Source organism: Mustela putorius, unplaced genomic scaffold, assembly GCF_011764305.1.
Source record: "Mustela putorius furo isolate JIRA1106 unplaced genomic scaffold, ASM1176430v1.1 tig00003853_pilon_pilon_pilon, whole genome shotgun sequence".
Lineage (NCBI taxonomy): Eukaryota > Metazoa > Chordata > Mammalia > Carnivora > Mustelidae > Mustela > Mustela putorius.
Window position 1 is genome coordinate 41,033,684 of NW_025422005.1, and position 25,514 is coordinate 41,059,197.

The window sequence follows — 25,514 nt, forward strand, 5'->3', positions numbered from 1 at the left end:
GAATTTTGCTGGTCCCTTTTTCCAAAGTTATTTCTTAGTCTCTTCAGTAATTTTTCTTATATAAAAGGTGCAGATAAGGAGGTGACATACTCTCCTTCCTGTGAATCGATATTAATGGTGGAATTTTGCCTTTGTAAAGCACTTGGAGTTCTTTGAAGAAAACCATTAGGTAAAAATAAGGAATTTACACTGAAAACAGCTGCAGGACTTGTTGAGACATTTGTTTAGTTATTATGTGCTGGTCCAGTATCTGAAGATAGAATCATAAAGTAATAACCAGAAAGCCTCTGTAGAACATAAAATCCAGACATTTCTTCATGTTACAGAATGGGAAAGCGAGGACCATAGTAGATAAAAGATTTGCCAAATCTTGGTAGAATAAAGACTCTAAGGAATTAAAATTCTGAGTCTGTTTTATCTGTGCTCTTCCCAGTACTTCAAAACCTTCCCTACTTCATTTTATTAGGGTTTTTATTAGTGATTATTTTCAGGGTCTCTTCTCTAAGTGTCCTTTATTTTCCTGTTAAAATATTTATAGTCAGTAGACTATTGTGACAAACATCAGACATTCTTGTGCTCAAGTCAGTTGATTTAAGAGATCTGATTTAATGATTTTTAATATTTAAGCAGAGAAGGAGGTTTAAAGAAAAAATCAAACTTAGGCTTTAAATGAGAATGCTATAAAAACTTTTCCCTTAACTCAGTTTCCATTGCTAGGGTCTTCTAAAGTTTTATGAATACTTTTGGGGCTCATTCATCAGTAAGGTATTTCTCTTCTAAATCTCTTCTAAATCTGTTTCACTATTTCCTAAAATTTAGAAATTTTAGGAAGTAAAATTTACTTCCTAAATTTTACTCTGGGAGAGACCTTAGTTTAAACTTAACTACCCACCTCAAAGTAAAAAAGCATCAGTAAACTATAGAGTCTTGTTTTTAAAATGTCCTTATGCTAGCAGAGTAAGTTCTTGGCTTGAAATCAGAAAGATGTAGACATTTTTTTCCTCTAAAACTGTAACTGCATATTTACTTTTTTTCTTCTAAATCCTTAAAAAGAAAGCTTTCTTCCCTGAATCCCCCAATTAGAAGATATATCTCTTTGCATTTAGTGACTATAAAACTAGGTACCTGTACATTATGTACACAGTGATAGAAGGTGGCAATAGTATGAGATGGAAAAATAAAATCCCAGTGGTGCAGGTATATTTACCAGTTGTAGTTGTAATGTTTAATAACATCAGAGTAAGAGAGAGTATTTCTATCTTCAATAGAGAAACATTATTTGTGGTGAATTAAGAATTAAGTGAGAAGAACTGAATTCAGAAGTGACTATTTTTACTTCCTGAAATTTTCCCACACCATTTTACAACTCTTTGCAGGTTTTTTCATTTAGCTTTATCTTTCCATATGGCAGAAATTCTTTCATTTTCCCTCCTTACTATGTTTTGTTTTTTAAGAAACTCTTAGACTTCTATATCATAAATGCATTTCATTTCTTCTTTGCATTTTGAGCAGCATCTCTATATAGCTACCCTCAGGACTTTGCTGTCAGAAATGTGGGCATTTCGTACATTTGGGAGGGTGAGCACTGGAAGGGTATTTAATTAAAAATAACTATACTGTGTTTCTTTATCTTAGAGTACTATTAATCCTGTAGATGCAATATATCAACCTAGTCCCTTGGAACCTGTGATCAACACAATGCCTACCCAGACTGTCTTACCTCCAGGTAAGTATTTGCAAAAATGTTTCATTTTCATTGATTAGAGAAAACTTAATTTGTTCAGCTTTCATAAATCTTGAAGGGCTCGTTTTTGGTTTTATTGTTTTGTCTTTTTTTTTTGCTTTTTTTTTTTAAAGATTTTATTTATTTGATAGAATGAGAGAGCACAAGCAGGGGCAGTGGCAGAGGGAGAGGGAGAGGCAGGCTCCCTACTAAGCAGGTAGCCCAATGTGGGGCTTGATCCTAAGACCTTGGGATCATGACCTGAGCAGAAAGCAGACGCTTAACCAACTGAGGCACCCAGGCACCCTTTGTTTTGTTTTTTGATAAACAAAAGGAATCACAAAAATAGCAGCAGAAAATGAACTGGAAAAAGATGATAATATTTTTGGTTTGGGGGATTTTTTTAATATAGTGAAAGAGCTTTTGGTTTTCATAGTGAGATGAAAGGAAAACATGGTTACTAAGATGTAGATTAGCTGGTGGGACAGAATCCTATGACCCAGGATTCATGCTACCAAAGAAATCTTAATATATATTGACCTACTTGGAGGTAATCCAGAAACTTTCTATTTTGGGATACTTTTTATAGCTATGAAGAATACAAATGTTTTCTTCTTGATGGTGAACTCTAGGTAATGGAAGGGAAAGGTGAAATTTGTTACGCCTATTGATTAGAAGGGACCTGTATTTTTAAGTATAAAGTAATCAATAGTATTTTTTTTTAAACTAACGAAGGCTTAGGGACAACAGCTGTGTGTATGAATTCCTTTTACCTTCTGTTGAATCCAACATTTCTGCTTTCTCGATGATTTAGTTAGGTCAGTAATGTAACAAAAAAATCCCTTTAAAAATACTTTTAAAGTAGGGGTGCCTGGGTGGCTCAGTCGTTAAGCATCTGTCTTCAGCTCAGGTCATGTTCCCAGGGTCCTAGGATTGAACCCCACATCTGGCTCCCTGCTCAGCGGAAAGCTTGCTTCTCCCTCTCCCACTCCCCCTGCTTCTCTTCCTCTCTCACTGTGTCTCTCTGTCAAATAAATAAATAAAATCTTTAATAAAAAAAAAAAAAACCTTAGAAGTATGTGAAATGCTTTTGCGAATTTTGATTCTTTAAGAGAATGAACATAGTATCTTGGGCTGAAGAGGAAATAATACTGTGCCCCCATTTTATTTCTTTAAAGATTTGTGTATTTTTAAGATTTATTTATTTATTTATTTGTCGGTGTGAGAGAGAGAGTGTGTGACACACAAGCAGGGAGAATGGGAGGCAGAGGAAGAAGCAGACTCCCTGCTGAGCAAGGAGCCCAATACGGGACTTGATGCCAGGACTCTGGGATCATGACCTGAGCCAAAGGCAGATGCATAACCAACTGAGCCACCCAGGCACCCCTAAGGATTTACTTATTTTAGAGAGAGAGAGAGTATGCATGTGTGTGCAAGAGGAAAAGGGAAAGAATCTCAAGCAGGCTCCCCACTATGCGCAGAGCTCTAGTGCAGGGCTTGATTCCATGACCCTGAGACCAAACCTGAGTCAAAATCAAGAGTGGGACACTCAACCAACTGAGCCATCCAGGTGTCCCATGTGCCTCATTTTTAAATGATTTTATGTGGTTTGATGCTTAGAAAGACCTTATCATCAGAAGTGTTTGCTAGTTTTATAGAGCATTGTTGCTGAGGTTTGGCCTGCCTTGATTAGTCTCTTGATATCCTAATGTTTTAGATAAAATGGTAGTTTATCACCATTGAGTTTAAAGGGGAGAGAAGATCCGGAAGAGGGAGCAGCATGGAACTTGACTTAATGGAAGACAGTTTCAAAAATTACTGATATTTAGGATTTTAAATTCCACACAGTTGCAGTTAACACAGTTGTATTGGGCTTTTTTTCTAACTTATTTCATATGTTCAAATCTTCTAGAACCTTCTCAGCTATGTAAGTCAGAACAGCGTCCATCTTCGCTACCTGTTGGACCTGTATTAACTACCTTGGGACATCATCAGACTCCAACACCAAATAGTACAGGTACAAATTTATATAATTTCTTTAATTCTCATAACTCCCCATTAACATTTAAGGTTTGTGTTTGATTGCTGATGGGAAAAACGGTGAAATGTGTTACATATTTGTGTTGGAGGTACAATTTTACCATCATTCTATACATGAAGTGGTTAACTTTGTGATAGAACCAGAAGCTTGAGTAGTAATTGCCTTTCTTTTTTTTTTTTCTGGAAGATTTTATTTATTTGTTTTGACACAGAGTTGGGGGAGAGCAAGTTGTGCAACAAGCAAGGCACCAGCGGGCAGAGGGAGAAGGAGGCGCCCTGCTGAGCAAGGAGCCTGATATGGGGCTGATCCCAGGACTTTGGGATCACAACCCAAGCCGAAGGCTGTTGCTTAACTGACTGAGCCACCCTGGTGCCCCAGAATTCTATTCTATTCTATTCTATTTATTTATTTATTTATTATTTATTTATGATGTTACATTAGTTTCAGGTGACACCTTAGTGATTTGACAAGTTTATACATTATGCTATGTTCCCCCAAGTGTGTAGCTACCATCTGTCCTGTTAATCGCTGTCATTGACTATATTCCCTATGCTGTGCCTGTTACTCCTATGACTTATTCATTCCGTAACTGGAATCCTGTATTCCCCTCTCCCCTTCATCCATTTTGCTCAACCCGCCACCCCTCTCCTGTCTGGCAACCGTCATTTTATTATCTGTATTACAGGCCTGATTCTGCTTTTTGTTTGTTTGTTTGTGGAGGTTTTTGTTTTGTTATGTTTTTAAATCATAAGTGGAGTCATGTGGTATTTGTCTTTCTCAGTTGGGCTTATTTCATTTAGCATATTATACCCTCTAGGTTCATCCATGGTGTCTCAAATGGCACAATCTCATCCTTTTTATGGCTGTGTAATATTCCTCTGTGTGGGGGCGCCTGGGTGGCTCAGTGGGTTAAAGCCTCTGCCTTCAGCTCAGGTCATGATCCCAGGGTCCTGGGATAGAGCCCCACATCGGGCTCTCCACTCAGCGGGGAGCCTGCTTCCTCCTCTCTCTCTCTGCCTGCCTCTCTGCCTACTTGTGATCTCTGTCTGCAAAATAAATAAATAAAATCTAAAAAAAAAAAAAATATTCCTCTGTGTGTGTGTCTTTGTGTGTGTGTACACCACATTTCCTTTCATTATTCACCTGTTAATGGGTATGCTTCTATATCTTGGCTGTTGTAAATCAAGCTGCAGTAAGCATAGAGGTGTGTGTATCTTTCTGAATTAGTGTTTCTTTTCTTTTCTTTTTTCTTTTTTGTAAAATTATGTTTATTTGCCAGAGATAGAGAGAGAGAGAGTACACACAAGCAGGCAGAGAGGCAGGCAGAGGCAGCTAGAGAAGCAGGCTCCCTGCCGAGCAAGGAGCCCAATGTGGGACTTGATCCCAGGACCTTGGGATCATGACTTGAGCCGAAGGCAGCAGCCCAACCAACTGAGCCACCAAGGTGTCCCCTGAATTAGTGTTTCGAACACTTGTTATTTCCTGTCATTTTTGACTTTAGCCATTCTGTCTGGTGTAAGGTGATATCATTGTGGTTTTGATTTGCATTTTGATGATTCATGACATTGAGCACCTCTTCATCTGTCTGTTGGAAAACGTTTATTCAGTCCTCTGGCCCCCTCCCCTTTCTTTCTCTGCCCATTTTTAAAACAGATTTTTTTGGGGGGCGGTATTGAGTTGTAGAAGTTCTTTGTATATTATGAATATTAAGCCTTCATTGGACATATCATTTGCAGATATCTTCTCTCATTCATTGAGGTGTCCTTTATTGTTTTGTTGATAGCTTCCTTGCTGTGGAAAAGCTTTTGATTTTTATGTAATCCCTATTGTTTATTTTTGCCTTTGTTTGCCTTGCCTCAGAGAGATGCATCTGGAAAAACATGCTATAGCCGATGTCAGAGAAATTCCTGCCTGTGCTCTTTTCTAGGATTTTTTTGGTTTCAAGTCTCACATTGAGATCTTTAATCCATTTTTGAGTGTATAGTGTTAGAAAGTTTTAGTTTCATCTTTTACCTGCAGCTGTCCAGCCTTCCTAGCACCATTTATTGGAGAGACTGTCTTTTCCCCATTGTATAATCTTGCTTCCTTTGTCACAGGTTAAGTGTTCTTGCCTTCTTTGTCATGGATTGACCGTATAATCATGGATTTACTTTGGGGGGTATCTGTTCTGTGCCACTGATATGTGTGTCTTTATGGCTATACCATACATACTGTTTTGATCATCACAGTTTTGTAGTATATTTCGAAATCTGGTGTTGTAATACTTCCACTTTATTCTTCTTTCTCAGGACTACTTTGGGTATTGGGGGTTTTCTGTGGTTCTGTACAAATTTTAGTACTATTTGTTCTAGTTCTGTGAAAATATATTTTGTATTCTTCTTGTTGTTTTAACCTGAATGACATCATGTGTTTCTGTGACTTACTCTTTTCATTTAACAGAGAACATTTAGAGAGCTTTCTGTGTTTATACTGTTAGGTCTGCAGTGTTCTTTATATGGCTGCCTGAGCACATACTACCTGTTTTTCTGTTAATGGACATTTATGTTGTTTCCAGGATTTTCCTGTTACAAACAGTACTTAGTGAATATCCTTGTACAAGCACTTTTGGCACATATATTTTTTTAAGGTTAAATGTATTATTCTTTCACATTTTTGTTATTTTATAAGCAAAAAAAGATACTTCATTTTAACATGTATTCTCTTTATTTAGACTATGGCCTTTATTTTTTCCTGTAATTTACAGGCATACTATCAGTGTTAGTATTAGATTAATTTCTTGTTTGAAAACTAATTAGTTTTATGTTGAGATCAACTCAAAGGAAAACTTCATGCTTTTGTCCCTGTTATGCCTTGAGGAAGTAGGAGGTGAGCCCCTGTTTGTTGCTCCACAGATTTCTTTCCTAGACAGGACTTTCCTCCTGTCTTGTAATAATGAAAATTACCTTGTGACTTTAGCCCATTTTGAAATTTGAATTAGTAAAGATGCTGATACTGTTACTTTGTTCTTTAATATTTAATAGCTTGGGCCGCTGTCTTCTGAATTTGAAAGAAAGCAAAAATAGCTCTTACTTGAAGTTCTTGGGAAAATACAAGTAATTTGAATAATGAGCTTGAAATGTTTGGCTGACTTTTTCCCTGTATTTCATTACTTGTATCACCTTTTGTTCATTTTAAAAATAGTACCTGTGTTTTCTTTATTGTTTTGTTTTGTTTTAATATAAAAGGATACTCTAGGAGACCTGAGTGACTCAGTCAGTTAAGCATCGGACTCTTGATTTCGGCTCAGGTCATGATCTCAGGGTCTTGAGACAGAGCCCTGTCTCAGGCACATTTGGTTGGTATGGGGCCTACTTAAGATTCTCACTCTCCCTGGGGCTCCTGGGTGGCTCAGTCTGGGATCGAGCCCCATGTCAGGATCCCTGCTCAGCAGAGAGCCTGCTTCTCACCTGCGGCTCTGCTTACTTGTGCTCTCTCTGTCAAATAAATAAATAATATAAATAAATAAATAAAGATTCTCACTCTCCCTGTATTTGGATACTCCCAAAGTATCCAAAGGATACTTAGATTTCTCTTCAGATTATATAAAATCTTCCACATTTTTACTAAAGAAAGGATTATGTCAGTTTGGAAACAGCCAGAATTGTCTGTTTAGAGCTACATAAAATCAGTTACAAACTTTGAAAAAGTGGGTATTTTTCCTGTGTACATTTAGGATAATTATAATAAGTAATTTAGGATATAATTATTTCAGAAGATAACTTTTAAAATACAGCATTTTTGCATAGGTATATTTAAAGGACTTTTGAAATGAAATCAACATGTGATTTATTTCTTGCTTTTTTCCAACCTGATTTCTTCTCCTTTTCTTAACTCTCTTTCTGATACAAAAAAGAAACAAGGTAACAACTGAGGAAAAAAAAATAATATTGTTTGTTCTCATAAGGAAAACTCAGTTTTTGTGTTTGTTGGTTTTTTTGTTTTGTTTTGTTTTGTTTTAAGTTCCCAAACTCATTTTCTTCTTGGACGCATTTTTAATTGTGTGATCACCTGGAGTGTTTGCATGTTTCTTAATCATTTTTAATTCCTGGGTGGTTTGGGGGCTTTATTATTATTATTGCCTGTTTCAGTAAGAGAAAGTCTCTTTCCAGTTTTACTGCCAGTATTGCAGGGGGCGGGGAATTTAAAGTTATTTGCTAAGATGAACTATTTTTGCAATTTCCATAGTAAGATTACCTTTTTTGGTGCAAACTTTTTCTGTTAATGTTTTTAAAGTATCTTTGTGAACATGGCAACTAAGTGTGGCAGTGGATGTGCTTTTTCTCTGTTAACGCAAGAATGGGCTAACAATCCGTGGGTGACTATGGATTCATTTTTGTTGCTGCTGTTTCTCAACTTCTATAACTGTGGCCTTGGTTTTTAGATTACTAGTATTGACTTAATTAAATTTAATCTCTGTCAAGCATCTATAGCAGATGGGCATAAATTGCCAAGAGCCTGTAGATGCTCTATAAACACTTGTTGAATTAATCTCAGTAGTCCTCCATGGTTTGATACTTTTATTGTTTGTTACTAGACAGTGAATCATGATCACAGAGATTAGATAGTAGTCTTTCTATGGATCTCTGGTAATTTCCGTTTCCTTAGACTGCTTAGGTATAGAAAGATGTTTTTTCTAGTCCTTTCCTTTTAAACATTCTTCCCATAGTAGACCTCTGTTTTTCTTTGCCCCTGAGCCCCAGGCATCTGACTTTGACGTAGGTAGAAAAGAAGTAAGGAGTTTGGATGTTGAGTGCTAGGGCTGTTGTGTGGTGCTTTTGTGTTTTCATGTAACTGTCAAAAACATAATGACTAATGTGAATGTGATATCCTGGACAATATTTTAACTTTCATGTGGTCTTTGGTATTCTTTCCATTATGCATTCTCATTGTGTCCCTGCTGTGTTTTTAAAATATCTGATTCTGTAGTATAAAATAGGAGGCCTGGCTCTCCATTGGCATTGTATCTGTTGTGGGGCTTCAGACCCCAGAACTCACACTGAATTACAAATGAAAGAGCTCCCTTTCTAATTATGGATATTTATAAATGGGAAGATAGCAGTTTTTCATTTAAAAGTCTATGTCCCATTCTATTACGTGATTTGCCTTTTTCTTTGGCTAGGTTAAGTGTTGATTTTCTTTACAGAGAGTGTAAGGACTTCTACCAACTTAACTTTTCTTGATTTTAGAAAAGTCTGTTTTGACTCCATCTCCCTAATTTTTTTCCTCTATTACCAACATTGTCTCCTAATTTAAAATGTTTTTACTTCCTAGGCAGTGGGCACTCACCACCTAGTAGCAGTTTGACTTCTCCAAGCCATGTCAACTTGTCTCCAAATACTGTCCCCGAGTTCTCTTATTCTAGCAGTGAAGATGAATTCTATGATGCTGATGAATTCCATCAAAGTGGCTCATCCCCAAAGCGCTTAATAGAGTAAGTAATTGATCTATGTATTTAAATGACTCTTGATTTTAAAAATTAATTATATTTTGAGACTGGTAGAATTGACAGACTCCCTTATAATAAAGCTGCTTTTCTGATTGGCTTATTGAGCAAAGCCAGTTCTGTGACTTTTGACTTAATTCAAATACTTTTGACTTAATTCAAGTGGAATAAATTAGCATCAGCTAAAGTAATATGCCAGTATTGTTAATTGAACTCCTGACATTATTTCCATAGCGCCGACATTAGGAGAGGGTCAGATGAGATTGAGAAAGCTAGAAAGAAACCATTGTTAGCAGTTGGCTAGTAGGAATTAGCTTTAATTTGGGGGGGAAAAGAATTTTTTTTTTTTTTTAATGATAGTGGGGTTAAAAGGAAATAAGCATTTGGAAGAAAATTCTGATAAAACTTACTATTGATTTTTGATGTTTCCAAGCAAGTTTTCTTTAAACAGAATCAAGAATATCATCTTATATCAAACATTAGGTGTTATGCTAAACAGAGTACAATTGAATATCAAAACAGATTCATCTCTCCTCCAGAAGCATAAAACCATATTCAGGAAAGCTTATAGTATCTGAGTCTGGCCCCAGTTTCAAAGGGTTCTCCTGAAATTTTTATGAAATAGGAAATAAATTTAAAAATACTTAGTTGTTGTACATGTAATAGGCATGTCTGCAGAGTCACTGGTAGGCTCATGGGCTTTTCTGTTTTCTCCTTATAAGCTTCCTTCTCTGTTCTCTCCTGGTACCCATCCCATGACAAATACACAATTGATGAACCTCCCATTTGAAGGGGCCCAGAGTTAAATTCTGTGTCCAGCTAACCACTGAATTCCTTTCCTCCCTCAATTTTATGCTCTCCTTGTATGCCCTAATCTGGATTCCCAAACTGGTAGGGATTGCAAATGTTTTATTTGACCAGCAGAGTGTTTGTTCACTTTTGGGGGGTGGTGTTTTGTTTTATTTTTTATTTTTTTAAAGATTTTATTTATTCATTTGTCTGAGAGAGGGAGAGAGTACAAGCAGGGGAGTAACAGGCAGAGGGAAAAGCAGGCTCCCTGCTGAGCGAGGAGCGGGTGTGGGACTCAATCCCAGGACCATGGATCATGGCCTGAGCCAGAGGCAGACACTCAACTGAGTGAGCTACAGAGCCTTAAATCCCTTCAAATTGAATATGTTGCTCCAGGTCTGTATTCCTTATAATCTAGCCTAGTTCACAGTATTTATGGTCTCTGCCTGATCTTGATAGGCATTGAGCCTGTGACACCTGCTGGTTATCAGCTGCTACTACTTGTTTTTTTACTCTGGCATCAAGTTTCTATCTACTGTTTTTCGGTCTCTGAAGGAAGAGACGTGAAAGTGTTTTACATTGCTTACTTTCTAAAGACCCGCAGTACTGATAGTTTCTATGTGAACTAAGTCACTGAACGGTATGGTTGCACACAATTATAAACTAGATGGAAGTCCACATTGGAAAGAACCTGTGCTTTGGAGCCAGACGTGCCTTTGAAATGGCTCCACTGCTTAACAGCTGTGTGATCTCAAGCTGGTCACTGAACCTCTGAGCTGAGCATCCATGTATGAGGAGAATAATCATATCTATCTTATACAGTTGTTATGGAGGTTAAAGTGTTACGGAGATAAAGACACAGCGTTTGGCACATCCCTTAGTACTCAGTAAGACTTTGGATTCTGTTATAATTCAGTTCAGCCTTCACATTTTTTGGTTTAGTTTATGATATTATGATTACATACTATACAAATTAGTCCACTGCAGATAAGCCTTGTATGCGTATCATTTTTATCAATGTTGCTGTTATTTTTTAACTGCATTCTTTCAGTTCTTTTCCTGATTGAGGTAAATTATGAAATGGATAAATGAGAATTTATCACCTTTTTTATTTTGAGCTCTATTGAGCATTTCATTTGCCCCAAACATGGTTTCTAACCTGAGTACAAAAGAAAAGCACAGCATAGATCTGACCTACCTTCAGAATTGCATCTAAAATAAGATACATATTTTAAAGAATTTGGGGGTTTTGGTGAATGGATTTAAAAGATTGACTCTATTTTGATGATATACCAAAGAGCCACAAAACATGCACCTCTTTTATTTAATGATAATTTGATCTCTCTTACTATTGGCTTTCAAAACTGGTGAGGTAGATATTAGTTATAGTACCTTATGATGTATACTACTAAATTATCAAAGAAGCAATATTTAGTTACCTAAGGATTTTTGAAAAATAGATAAAAGAAGGTTAGTAACCAGGACAAACTATGTTTAAATTAGAGTACATATTGATCTAATATTTTAATATTAGAATGTTCTAGTATTTTAATGTTCTAATATATGTGGAACACAGATTTTTTTGGGTAGGGAAAACTATTCTCTACGATACTACAGTGGAGGATTTGGCAAAGTTCATAGAATGTCCACCACTGAGAATGAACCTTAATGTAAACTGTGGACTTTGAGTCAGAGAATGATGTGCCGCTGTAGGTTCATGAGTTGTTACTAGTGTACCACTTTGGTGCAGAATGGTGATGATATGGGAGAGATGTACATGTATGGGGGAAAAGGGACATGGGAATTCTGTACTTCCTACTTAGTTTTGCTGTGAAAAACTCTAAAAAAAACCAACCAGAATTTATTATTAAATAAAAAATCAAGAGAAGGTAAGTAATTAGGGCAAAGTGTGTTTAAATTAGAATATATAATAGGCTTTACATCCATAAATTTTTCACAAAAACTGGTTATATGTGTACTGTTTTATAAATAATAATCTGCAGTGTAAAAAATTCGGCTTTCTTTTTACTCTTAAGTAAACTGTATGCCTTTGATTATTAATATACAAGTAATCCTGGGTGAGTTACGATTACAGGTACAATAAGAGAGGAAGCTTTTTTTAAACCTATTAATTAGCTCATAATTTCAGTTATCATAAATTTACTTTTTAAAAAATACCATGCTTTTTTATTTTGTAATTTCAAATACAGTTTTTAAATGACTGGGAAGAACATTAAATACCATTGTGGGCTTTTATCAAAGGATCTCAAAAATATAGACACAACATCTTTTAAGACTTAAGTAATAGACTTACCAATTTTTCAGGTTCTAGAAATTGTTGCAGAGAAGTAATATGTAATTTTATGCAAAGTAATGTGAAAAGAAAATGAACTCTAGTTTTAAACTTAGTTGCAGAAGCAAAACTCTTACTAATTTTTTTTTAAGATTTTATTTATTTATTTGACAGAGATCACAAGTAGGCAGAGAGTCAGGCAGAGAGAGAGGAAGGGAAGCAGGCTTCTTCCCACTGAGCAGAGAGCCGGATGTGGGGCTCAATTCCAGGACCCTGGGATCATGACCTGAGCTGAAGGCAGTGGCTTTAAACCACTGAGCCACCCAGGGCCTCTCTTACTAATTTTTGACCTTTCAGCATGGCTTGGCTGAACACACACTATGTAAAAAGCACAAGACAAGAAACAGTCATCACACTTTACAGTTTACAGTCTCAGAATGAAGGTGACAGGGAGTTGGAAAGTGTGTGTGTGTGTGTGTGTGTGTGTGTGTGTAAGTGTGTGTAACCAGCTCACTGTAAGTCTAGCTTGTTTCTGTCATCTGTCTGCCTATATTGGTTTCAGATAGCTTTATAGGTTAATGTCTTACTAGGACTGAATTGCTTTCTTAAAAGGCTTAAGAAGATAATTACTGCTTTTTTTTTTTTTTTTTTTAAAGTTCCTCTGGATCTGCCTCCGTCTTGACACATAGCAGTTCAGGAAATAGTCTAAAGCGCCCAGATACCACAGAGTCACTTAATTCTTCCATGTCCAATGGAACAAGTGATGCTGGTAAGTGACCTTGGAGAATTTAACTTTTTTTTTTTTTAAGATTTTATTTATTTACTTGACACAGAGAAATGTGGGGGGAGTGGGAGAAGGAGAAGCAGTCTTCCTGCTGAGCAGGGAGCCCGATGAGGGGCTCAATCCCAGGCAGACACGTAACTGACCGAGCCACTGGGTGCCCCAAATTTAACTCTTCCTCTTAAAAACATTTTTTTGAAAAAAAGATTTGTAGCACTGGTAGCATCCACATGTTGGCCCAGTTTAATACCAGTCTAAGCAGATCTGTTTTATTTTAGACCTTTTCGACTCACATGATGATAGAGATGATGAAGGGGAGGCAGGGTCGGTGGAAGAGCACAAAAGCGTTATCATGCATCTCTTGTCACAGGTTAGGCTTGGAATGGATCTTACTAAGGTAAGAATTAAATTTGGCATTTGCTCTAAGTCTTAACATGTTTGTGTGGATTCTCAGTGATTGTTCAGTGAATGTGGCTTGTAAATGTAGCATAATGACATAGCCTCTGTTACAGTTGTGGTTTAATATAATGTAGATGAATAAGCAGAATTTTTATAAATGGATAAAATATGTAAACTAGAATTCATAGAAATATAGTATATGTGGATAATATGAATTAGATTTGGGTTTTCTTGGGGGCAAACAAGGAATAATGTTGCGTTTGATTAGTAGTTATGGATAAAACCTTAAGCAGTACAGTGTGCCCAGAATCAAAACGAACAGAGTTCTGAAATCTTGGGCTTAGAGGACCTGTGTTCGCATCCTGTGTTTGCAAGCCATGTAACCTTGAGCAGTCCCTTCCTCTGTGATCACAGGGTTGTTAAGGATTAGAACAGGTCATAAATGAGAAATGGTATGACACACAATGAGCCACACAATGAATTTGAATTTGAATTTAAACTTAGTTCTCTAAAAAGAATTGCCCTGTTAAGTTAGGAGACTAGAATATATGGGTGCCTATTATATATCTCACCACTGTGCTGGAAACCTTATCCTTGTACTTAATTCTCACAGCTCTGCAGAGGTGTTACTGTTAAGATTTTATGGATGAGAAAACTAAAACTCATAGAGGCTGAGTAACTTGGCTGAGTCCTAATAACTGGCAAAACTGAGATTCTAATATGGTCTGTGATCTCAAAATCCAATCTTTTTACTGCCGTGCCTCATCTTAAAGACATGAGCTGCAGTAATTTTCATCTTGGTTAGATTATTATTCTGTCTGGCTTTAGAAAGTTAATAAAATTTAGGAGTCTCACTTTTGTTACTACCAAATCAAATACAGTGCTAGATAGTCTTTGACACCAGTCAGCTTTATTTTGGCTTTGGATTTAGAGGGCTATTGAGGAAAAAAAAAAAAAACTAATCCATAATACTTTCTAATAAGTGTCTATAATCAAACCCTTTACCTCAAATCTAAGTGAGAACAGAAACACAAGACTAGCATTTATTTGTGGAATCCAGCAAATTGGGCAGGAATGTTCTGGGTTTGTCCCAGAACTTTTAGAGTGATCATTATATTGCATTTACTAGAGCAGAATTATTACTTCAGATTTGTAAGTTAGAGCTTAATTTTAGATGTTGACATCTAAATATTTCTGTTCTGTATCTTCCACCATGGTCGGCTTTGGTCTTTAGTAATAGAAGACTCATCAGAAGATAATTTGAACAATACCAGGTTTATTAGCTCATACAATGAGAAGGCTAGAAGTAAAGTAGTTGTGGGACTGATTAATTCAATCAGTTGTGTGTTAGAAAGAAACTCTGTTCTTCCATATTGACTTTCACATTCAGGCTTGTCTCCTTGTCATTTCAAAATGGGTGTCACACTTCTAGTCATGCCATCCTTGGGCAAATAATGTCAAGAGGCAGAAAAATAATTTCTTTTCATGGATTTTTTGTTGTTGTTAGGGAAGGATGGTCTTCTCCTGAAGTGGCCCCTCAGACTTCCTTTTTTTTTCTTTTTGACAGAGTTCATAAGTAGGCAGAGCAGCAAGTGGGGGTGAGGGGGAGGGAAGCAGGCTCCCCGCTAAGCAGAGAGCCCAACGCGGGGCTTGATTCCAGAACCCTGAGACCATGACCTGAGCGAAGGCAGAGGCTCTGCCCACTGAGCCACGCAGGCACCCAGACTTCCCCCTTTTTTTTTTTTTTTTTTAAGATTTTATTTATTTATTTGACAGAGAGCACAAGCAAACACTTAACCAACTAAGCTACACAGGCCTCCAGGCCGCTCAGACTTTCAATTGAATCTCGTTGGCCAGAGCTATGTGTGTGCCCACACCTGAGCCAGTCACTAGCAAGGGAGGTTAAATGATATAGATTAATCACATTCACCCCATGAGATCTGTGACCCACACGGCTACCTAGAGCCTGAACCTAAACTGAATCAGAATTCTGTTAACTAAGGATGAAGCAGGGATGTGCATAGGCAACCAAAAGTGCCTGCAATACTCAGTTTTGTAAATCGTGCCTCTCATAATTTTCTCTGCGAGATAATCTATATTTGGTCCATAGCCACTATAAGCTTCTTATATTATGAAAGATATAATAATTTTTTTTACCAAAAATGTTAAAAACTAGCTATTTTAGAAATCTTTACTGGCACAAAAGGCTGTGATTGCCAACAGATTCTGAAATCTTGATGCCTTTATGCATTCCAGAGTATTACAACAATACAATAAATTTTTTATGTTCACTGTATAAGTACATCATTAGTTTTTGATGTAGTGTTCAATGATTCATTAGTTGATATAACACCCAGTGCTCATCACAACACGTGTCCTCCTTAATACCTATCACTTGGTTGCCCCATCCCCTCCACCCCTCTTCTGTAATCCTCAGTTTGTTTCCCAGAGTCCAGAGCCTCTCATGGTTTGTCTCTCTCTCTCATTTTTTCCCAGTGAATTTTTCCCCCCTTCCCCTAAGGTCCTCTGTTCTTTTATGTTCCACATTTAAGTTGAAGCCATATGACAGTTGTCTTTCTCTGCTTGACAATGCCATAAATTTTTATCTCATTCTCCTATTTATAAAATGTATCTTCTTACCTCAGATACTTTTTATTTTCCCAAGCACTTTGTAGTGTTTGGAAGTACTATAAAGTCTTGTCCCATTTACCTCACTTGGTCTTCAAAGTAGTTTTTTTTTTTCTTTCTTCAAAGTAGTTCTAAGATATAAGCAGGGCATGGGATTATCCTCCTTTTACACAAACTTAGGGATGTCGAGTTCGTTTCCAGGGCCTCCTTACATGAAGTGGCAGCAAAGTAAGTACTTGAACCCAGGTCAAAGACAATCTAGCCCTGTTCCATTTACTTGATGTGATGGCTGGTATCAGTGTAGTAGTAAAAACATTGAAGGTGATCTGGTGAACGGAGTTCTCAGGAAAATTTTTTAAGTAGGGAGGAAAAAAATCTTTTTATTACATATCAAATTTTGGTTTTTGGTCATTTCTTCTTTTTGAAATGCCTGCTCAGTTCTTTTGTCCATTTTTCTGCTGGTAATAGTAATCTTTATCTTTTCTTTTAAGAGCTCTTTATATTTACAATTATTTACTTCTGGGGTGCATCACTGGCTGAGTCATTTCAGCGTCCAACTCTTGATTTTGGCCAGCTCAGTATCTCAGGTCATGAGATATCAAAGGATATCTGTGCCGTGGGTGGAACCTGCTTAGACTCTCTCTTTCCCTCTCAAAAAAAAGAAAGAAAAAAAGAAAGTATCCGTTTTGTTATTCAGCATTCTTTCTTGGCATTTTTAATTTCTCTGTTGAAGAGTTCTAAGTTCATTGCACCAAGTCAGCAGGTAAGCTTACCTACCAGTCTAACCATATTAGATTATGAACATACATAGGAAGGAAACATACATAGGAAACAGTTTACTTAAAATGTAAACTCTGGAGTCTTATTATAAACATTCTAAATGTTAGACCCACAGTGTCCTTTTCTAAGCTATGTTCCTTCGATCAGTCTCTTAGGTAGTCTTTATATACCCAGCCACAGCGGTCCACTGGTCATTCCCTGTATAAGTACATCATTAGTTTTTGATTTAGTATTTCCTTTCTCCTCCTTTTTTTCTCCCCCTCCCATGTCCATGTCTTGTTTTTCTGTTTTCTCCTCTGTTATAGCCATACTAAGGCTTTTCTCCAGTGCCACCTCAGTGAATTATTTCCCAGCTCTGCCTTCATTCTGGTCCCCCAGCAGAACATGATCTTTCCCTATCCTGAACTTTCAGGACACTGAACATCTCTTGTATATTTGTCACAATCCATCTAAAGATTTTTTTTTTTTTTAAAGATTTATTTCTTCAGAGAGGGTACGTGCATGCACTGAGCGGGGGGAAGGATAGAAAGGGAGGGAAGGGGGAAGAATCTCATACAGACTCTGTGCTGAGCATGGAACCTGATGCAGGGCTTGATCCCACGACTCTGAGATCATGACCTGAGCCGAAACTAAGGGTTCGGTACTTAACCGACCGAGCCACCCAAGTGCCCCAGTATTCCACCTAAAATTTGATGATGGTATTCTCTCATCCTTACCTTTGCCTTGTGCACAACATTTAACACAGGATCTTGAATATAGTAGATGCACAGTAATTACTAAATTTAAGGAAATTTTTGTTGTCTGTGGTGCTCCGTAATGAATAATTGATAATTTGATAGACATTTCAAAAACTGTTCTTTCCTTTCCTAATGAAATACTTCTCCTTTTAATTGGTTGTTCCTAATCTTTCTCATTCATTCTTTCCATATTCCAGTTTACTGGTTTTTTTCTCCTCTGCCACATTCCTAGGCCCTCAACATTTTTCTTCCTGGGGTCAGCCCCATGGTAGGAAGAGAGTTCAGCTGGATTCCCATCTTTATTCTCTTATTGATTCCTTTAGTGCTCATTTAAAAATCTCTTGCTGTATAATAGTAGTTATGAATGCATGTGTAAGTGTAGTCCTCACATTCTAGGAGATCGTTTATTTGAGAAGACAGTTGCATAAGTAGGTAAATTGCCTAATACAACTAATGATCATAGAGAAGCAGCATTGGAAAGTGCAGAGATTCAGGGCGCCTGGGTGGCTCAGTGGGTTAAGCCACTGCCTTTGGCTCAGGTCATGATCTCGGGGTCCTGGGATCGAGTCCCGCATCGGGCTCTTTGCTCAGCAGGGAGCCTGCTTCCTCCCCTCTCTCTCTCTGCCTGCCTCTCTGCCTACTTGTGATGTCTCTCTGTCAAATAAATAAATTTAAAAAACAAGATAAAAAAAAAAAGAAAGTGCAGAGATTCAGTACAGAATTCACATCAGTCCAGAGCAGTGAAAAAATTTCTCATTTTCTTTGATCTTCATTTTTCTTGACTGTAAAATAGGGATAATAGTTTCTTCTGAACAGGATTGTTGTAAAGGAACATAATGTGTGTAGGCATCAGAGGGTAGCTACTGAGTGTCATTTGTCATTGTTATTCTGATTCAGGAGCTTTAGGGAGATTGCAGGAAGAAAGTGACATCTGAATGTTCAAAGTCTGTTCTTCGTTTCCCATCTGTTGGGCAGGTTAATGGGCATTTCTGAATCAGAATAGTTTGGGAAGTGGGTATCAGAAGCATGCCTGGGCAGTACATGGTGGGTATACCATGATTGGAATGAGATTTTTGGGATTGGGGGTGTTTGTTTTTGTGTTTTTTAAAACAATTCAGCAATCTGTTTATCTGTAGTGGAATTTGATCCTCAAGGGTCAAATGTTTATGTTTTTCAGGTAGTTCTTCCAACATTCATTCTTGAAAGAAGATCTCTTTTAGAAATGTATGCAGACTTTTTTGCACATCCGGATCTGTTTGTGAGGTATTTGAACACTCTAGTTTCCAATTTTTAGGATGTTACTTGGTAACTTTCTCTTTGTACAGAATAGATGAATTCTTTTTTTCCTTTTACCTTTCAGACATTTCTAGGAAAAGGCATTAAATACTTTGCTTATATCAGATGCCTGTCTGTTTGCTTAGATTATATGGTAGTGATGTTAAGCAGTCAAGTTAGACACTAAAAAAATCTTGAGAGCCCATTAATAGGTAGCCAGTACTTATAAAGCCAAGGCTGGAACATATTTGATCCAGGAATTGGTAATCACTGTTTATACTTCATCACAACAAAATTTAGTTATCTGAATTTAGCAAACCTTTCTGAAGCACCTGGCATTTGCCAGGAAAAAAAAAAAGTCAGTGTCTGCCCTTGAGGAGCTGGTAGTCTAGTGTCCAGATTACAGACTGACTCATAACTTCTAAATATTAGCTTGTAATAGTAGATATGTATGCAAAAGGAAAGTAAAGTTGGCACTGATTTACAAGGAGGTGAGTTCACATTGCTTTTCAGTGGTAGCAGGACATTTTTCCTTAAAGCAGGGTGTTACAATCCATCTTTTCTTATTACATTCCTTGGCCTTAGACTATGGTTTACTGGAACCAGATAGAAATCACTTTGAGGTTTCACAATGGGTGGACACATTGGCTAACACTGGTATACAGTTGACCCTCAAACAGTGTGGGGCTTTGGGGTGCTTACCTCCCATGTAGGCAAAAATAAGTACCTTTGACTCCCCCAAAACTTTACTAATAGTAGCCTACTGGGAGCCTTGCTGATAACACAAACAGTATTAACATATTTTTGTATGTTACATGTGTTATATGTTGTATTCTTACAATGAAGTAAACTAGAGGAAAAATATTAAAATCATAAGGAAAAATATATTTACAGTACTTTATTTATCAAAAAATAACCACATGTAAGAGGAATCACAGTTTAAACCTGTGTCATTCAGGTTAATTAACTATGCATTTATCAGATTCATCAAGCCAAACACTTAAGACTAGTGCGTTTAATCATGTATATTATGTCTCAGTTTTAAAAACTCTCGGTCCTGGGTCCTCTCTCCCTGGTTTATAGTGGACCATGTGAAGGAGTGCAGCATCAGCTTGTGTCCTGTCAGAAAGCAAGACATTAAATTTTGTCTTTCTGCCTTGCAGCATTAGTGACCAGAAGGATGCCAGAGATCGAATGGTTCAGGTTGTGAAATGGTACCTCTCCGCCTTTCATGCAGGAAGGAAAGGATCGGTTGCCAAAAAGCCATACAACCCCATTTTAGGCGAAATCTTTCAGTGTCACTGGACATTGCCAAATGATACTGAAGAGAACACAGTGAGTTCTGAACTGATGTTTTTAGTGATATTGAATTGCATACTGATTTCAAGATTTCATTTTATTTGGGGGCAGATAATAATGGTAAAGATAGTGATCAAAAGATGCACAGCACCCCCAGAAGAACAGAATTGTTGGGTCAACATCCTCTAGATAATAGTGAGCAGGAAAGGAGTGGCATGAAGTGAGATTCAGAGATCATGTCATGCAAGACCTTGTGGGCTGTAATGGTAATTTTGTGGCTTACCAGGATTGCATTTTTGTTTTAAAAAAATCACTGTAATGATTTTGTGCAAAATAAATCAGAAAGGGGCAAAAATAGAAGCAAGACTATAGCTGAGGAAGTTTTGGCATTATTCCAGAAGATTCATTGTTGATTCACGCTATATTGTGGAGGTAGTACTACACAGATAGCCGGGGGAGGTAAAAGAAAGGTGACAGATGAACCCTTCATGTGGGCTTCAGCAGTTCGTTGATGCCATTTACAAAAAAGGAAAAAAAGTTAGATTTGGAGAAGGAAAAATCAAGAACTAATTGGAAATATCAAGTGTGAATTACACATACATTTAAGTGGAGTTGTCAAGTAGGGAGTCAGAATTTTTAAGAGTCTGGAGTTAGGGAGAAGTCTAGGATAAAAATGGGGCTTTTAGAGATTTCAGTATATTTAGATGGCATTTAAAGTACTGGAACCAGGTACACTTAGCTAGTAAGACAGCATGCCTGGAGAAGAGTAGATAATGCAGACCTGAGTTCTCAGGGCCCCAACATCTAGAGATTGGTTTGAGGAGGATGTTGAAAAGGGAAGACTCAAGCAAATGTAGAGAGGCCCTAGCACATAGTGCCTGGCACATAATAGCCTCTGAGCAAACCATGAACTCTCCATATCTCTCCCTTTCTGTGTGATTCATTACATGTGGTCCTTACTGAAGACAAGGCAGTATAATGTGTCTGTTCTTACTCATTTGGCAGACTGATAAGTGACTGTCATCTGTGCCATGCCTGGCCCTGGGTTAGGCACTTAATGCTTGCCTTCAAGGAACTGTTGGTCAGGGAGGTCTAGTGAAGGGAGACAGACACAAAACTGTAATTCTAGTAGTGAAATTAAGTGCCATAATAAAAGTTACGTGTAAGGTGGCTTGGACTTGTGGAAGAGGGAATAGTTAACCACCATGGGAGGCGGAGAGACTCTAATTGTTAGATTATCCACAGTGTCACTTCTGTTTCCACGCCAAAAGAAAATGTTATATTTACTTACAGGAGCTAGTTTCAGAAGGACCAGTTCCCTGGGTTTCCAAAAACTGTGTGACGTTTGTGGCTGAACAGGTTTCCCATCATCCACCTAGTAAGTTACAGAGCTTTGCACCATCCATTCTCAAACTGTTTTGTCTAAAGAGGGTCATTAAAAGCCCCAAAGCTGGGGTACCTGGGTGGCTCCATTGGCAGAGCATGCTGCAATTCTTGATCTCAGAGTTGGGCATGGACCTACTTTAAAAAAATAATAAAAAACACAAAAGTTCCATAGCTGAGTTCACTATAGTATGGATTTTATGGCATTTTATCCTTATATCTTCCTAACCTTATGAAGATTGGTTCCTCTTCTTTCTTATGTAAGTGCCAAAGATTCTGTTCCATTGATTAGCTGTGTGTAAAAAGCAGGGATGTGGGAAACTAACTTGTCCTTCTAAAATCACACGTATAATGAGCTGTGCTATAGAGACCTCAGCAATTTTGGGTTTATATAAATGAGATGTAGTTTATACACAGTATGTTCTTGACATAGTGGAGAGAATGCATATCTTTAATGTCTTATTTGCTCAACAATGTTAAGACTGGAAATAGTGGATGGGCCCAGCTTGTGGTGGGGCAAGAACATGGCTTGCTGACTAGAGGATTTTAAGCCTCCAGGATTGCTTCCCTCATGGTTCAGGGAAGTTCCTGGCAGAATGGTCCTATGTTGTGCTTGCATTGGGAGAAACGGTATAAAAGGCAATTAACGTCCTTCCTGGCCTCATTTGAAGCTGTTCTTTGAGGGACACCAGGATTTTCCCCATGAAGCCTGTTCTTTCTCCAGGTTGAGTTGGAGAGGGGACTATAGCTATGTAGTGCACTAATTGAAAACAATTTCTGTTCAGTTTCAGCCTTTTATGCTGAGTGCTTTAACAAGAAGATACAATTCAATGCTCATATCTGGACCAAATCAAAATTCCTTGGGATGTCGATTGGGGTGCACAACATAGGGCAGGGTAAGTCTCTGAGCATTGGGTAGACTAGAGTGTTAATAGAATTTTATTGTAATATGTGCTGTGGACCCTTGTCCTGTGAGGGAAAAATGGCACCAAGAAAGCCAGACTGGATGTCATTGTTTGCATATAAGCATGTGTATGGGGGAGGAGAACAGGGGTGGGAGGGTGCAGGATTGATTTTTCCCTAAATTGAATGGAGTATCCTGGAGTATCCAGCATCCAGACGGTAAAGCCTTATGCTCATCAGAGATTCTATCCCTTCTCTTCACAGGCTGTGTCTCGTGTCTAGATTATGATGAACATTATATTCTCACATTCCCCAATGGTTATGGAAGGCAAGTAGAGCTATATCCATTTCCTCTGATCAGCTGGCAGCAGAACCTGCTGTTCCTTAAACTTCACCCCTCTTTTCTGTCCTCTGAACTGGCAGCCTTACCTGCACTTTTGGTTTTGCAGGTCTATCCTCACAGTGCCCTGGGTGGAACTAGGCGGAGAATGCAACATCAATTGTTCCAAAACTGGCTATAGTGCAAATATCGTCTTCCACACTAAACCTTTCTATGGGGGCAAGAAGCACAGAATTACTGCTGAGATTTTGTAGGTATTTTATTTTTCTGCTTCTCTTCTCTTCTGCTTCTCTGAAATACTTTTCTTTTTTGTCTTGAACTGTAACTTTTATTAAGAGGAATTAACTGTTTCAATGGTTTTGTCTTTGTAAACTTGTTTCACATCCTGTATGTCTCTTCCTGAAATTCCTTATCAGTAGACCTAAAATCTCGGTTTAGAACAGGAAGCATTCACTGTTGGGATTTCCTTCCTAGGAACCTGAGAGGAGTCTTAGCAGATTGCCAGCTAATGCAAATCATAGAGTCCTGACTCATTAGACCGTGGGCCAGTCTGTATAGTAGACCCTGTGATTCCCACTGCATTGTCTCCCAAGTCCTCACAGTCCTTTTTTCTTTGCCTTTACTAGGGAAAAACAGTAACCATCACATCTTGGCTTGGTTCCATCTAGGGTCAAATGAAGATAGTTGTGCTGTCTGGGTAACAGTCAGTTGGGTGGATTCAGAATCTGCCTGGAAGAGAAGAATCTGCAGGACTTTGTCTTCCCTAAGAGGCCCTGTAGGAATAGGGTTGCAGATGGAAGAAGATACATGACTGGTTAACCAGCTTTCCGGGGAAATTAATTGGGATGGCATAATTAGCATCCAAAGAAATCTTGAGCAGGAAGGTGCATGAACACATGATGAAGTTTACCTGAAGATCAGTGTAAAATCTAAAAAATTACTGCAGTCAGAGAATATGGGCAGAGCTCAGAGAGCAGCACAGGTCACCACTGGAACTGATGGTGGAAATCAGATGTCCAGAACAAAGGCATGGGTCGGCCTGCTTCTCAGTGTTCCTTGAAGGTAACCAGACCAGCACCAGCAAGTCAAACTGTTTGACCTTAGGACCTCAGGACCTCAGGATACCTTGGACCGTTTGAGCTCAGGATCCTTCCTCAGGATGAACAGCCTGGTCTCCAGGTTTACATCCATAAGTGAGACCTTCTCTGACCTTCATTTCAACACTTTTGCCCTTGATCACCACTGCTCACATAAACTCACCATAGCACTTTACCACTCAGAATCTCAGTGGCAGTGCCTCCACAACTAGGCTGTGAACAGCTTGAGAGCAGGGACCATCCCTCATCCTTTGTAGCCCCAGGGTCTCTAGCACAGGGCTCTCTTGCTCACCTCATATCCACTATTCATGGGATGTTGCATTCATTAGCATCTTGTGTAGGGGCCTCATTCTTCCAGTTGGCTCAGGGAAATCCAGTTCCGCTAAACTGCTTTTACCCAAGACAGTTGCTCTTCCATGTTCTGCTCTGACCAGATTCTTTGGTAGTTTTCAGCTTAAGACTAACAGAAATGTTTCCTTTTCTGTTTAGTTCTCCAAATGATAAGAAGTCTTTTTGCTCAGTTGAAGGGGAATGGAATGGTGTAATGTATGCAAAATATGCAACAGGGGTAAGAACCTATATTCCTATATTTTCCTATATTCTACACTTATTGTAGGCTATATTGTAGACACTTGCCATCCAGAAATTTAAACACCAAGGCCAACTCTAATGCCATCTCTTCAAGGAAATCTTTTCATTCCCCACCTCTTCCCCAGCAATATATTTTATTTTCCCCTTTCCTCTCAGAATACTCAGTGTATGTAAAAAAAAAAAAAAAAATATATATATATATAATATACATATAAAATATTTATATATAAATATATATTATTTTATATATGTATAAAATAAAATAATGCTTGGCATATAGCAAATACCCAGTAAGTGACAGCTGTCTTATTAGAACGGGTTGTATGTTTTAAGTGCTAAACTAATTAGTGTTTGTATACACAACTTGACTTTTTATAAGAAACGTATTTACTGCCTGACACCATGGATACAGAAATGAGTAAGATAGTCCTTGACTTCAAGAAACTTGGAAACAGTACCTAATTAAAGTAGGAAGAAGGTGGTATGGGATTAACAGGAGGAGCAAACGAACTGGATTTTGGACTGGGAGAATTTGAAATGTAAGAAGCACTTCAGTGTTTAACATTAGAATTAGTTGTTTATGAATCTAACTTAACTAAGAGATTAATATTGAGCATGTAGCACATAGCCACATTAAAAACCTCTGTTGACCTCCTACCAAGACTTAGATACACCACTATATTTTAAGCTGAAGGTAGCATATGAAACTCACAGTCTACACATACTATTCCCATGTGGGATTTATTAAATCTGTTAAAGCCTTCTGGGAAGAGCTGACTTTTCCTCCTGGAACAATTTGAACAAATAAAACATCTACCTCTTGTTTTCTAGGAAAATGCAGTTTTTATAGATACCAAGAAGTTGCCTATAATTAAGAAGAAAGTGAGGAAGTTGGAAGATCAGAATGAGTATGAATCCCGCTGGTAAGAGGACTTTGTTAGAGCTCTTGTCGCAGTGCCCTTGCTAATGGCTT

General features: G+C 37.9%; 1 protein-coding gene across 7 annotated transcripts in view; it reads left to right on the forward strand.

Moving 5' to 3' along the window:
• Positions 1 to 25,514, forward strand: part of OSBPL9 (oxysterol binding protein like 9) — a 163,764-nt gene that overhangs the window by 134,078 nt on the left and 4,172 nt on the right. For all 7 annotated transcript variants that reach the window (XM_045064513.1, XM_004774474.2, XM_004774476.2 and 4 more), the window contains 13 exons: positions 1,636 to 1,726; positions 3,636 to 3,740; positions 9,075 to 9,234; positions 12,985 to 13,097; positions 13,388 to 13,506; positions 18,831 to 18,916; positions 20,092 to 20,263; positions 21,521 to 21,605; positions 22,396 to 22,506; positions 22,778 to 22,841; positions 22,963 to 23,103; positions 24,440 to 24,518; positions 25,373 to 25,464. In XM_045064513.1, coding sequence (XP_044920448.1) covers positions 1,636 to 1,726; positions 3,636 to 3,740; positions 9,075 to 9,234; positions 12,985 to 13,097; positions 13,388 to 13,506; positions 18,831 to 18,916; positions 20,092 to 20,263; positions 21,521 to 21,605; positions 22,396 to 22,506; positions 22,778 to 22,841; positions 22,963 to 23,103; positions 24,440 to 24,518; positions 25,373 to 25,464 — 1,418 coding nt within the window. The remainder of the gene's footprint in view (positions 1 to 1,635; positions 1,727 to 3,635; positions 3,741 to 9,074; positions 9,235 to 12,984; positions 13,098 to 13,387; positions 13,507 to 18,830; positions 18,917 to 20,091; positions 20,264 to 21,520; positions 21,606 to 22,395; positions 22,507 to 22,777; positions 22,842 to 22,962; positions 23,104 to 24,439; positions 24,519 to 25,372; positions 25,465 to 25,514) is intronic.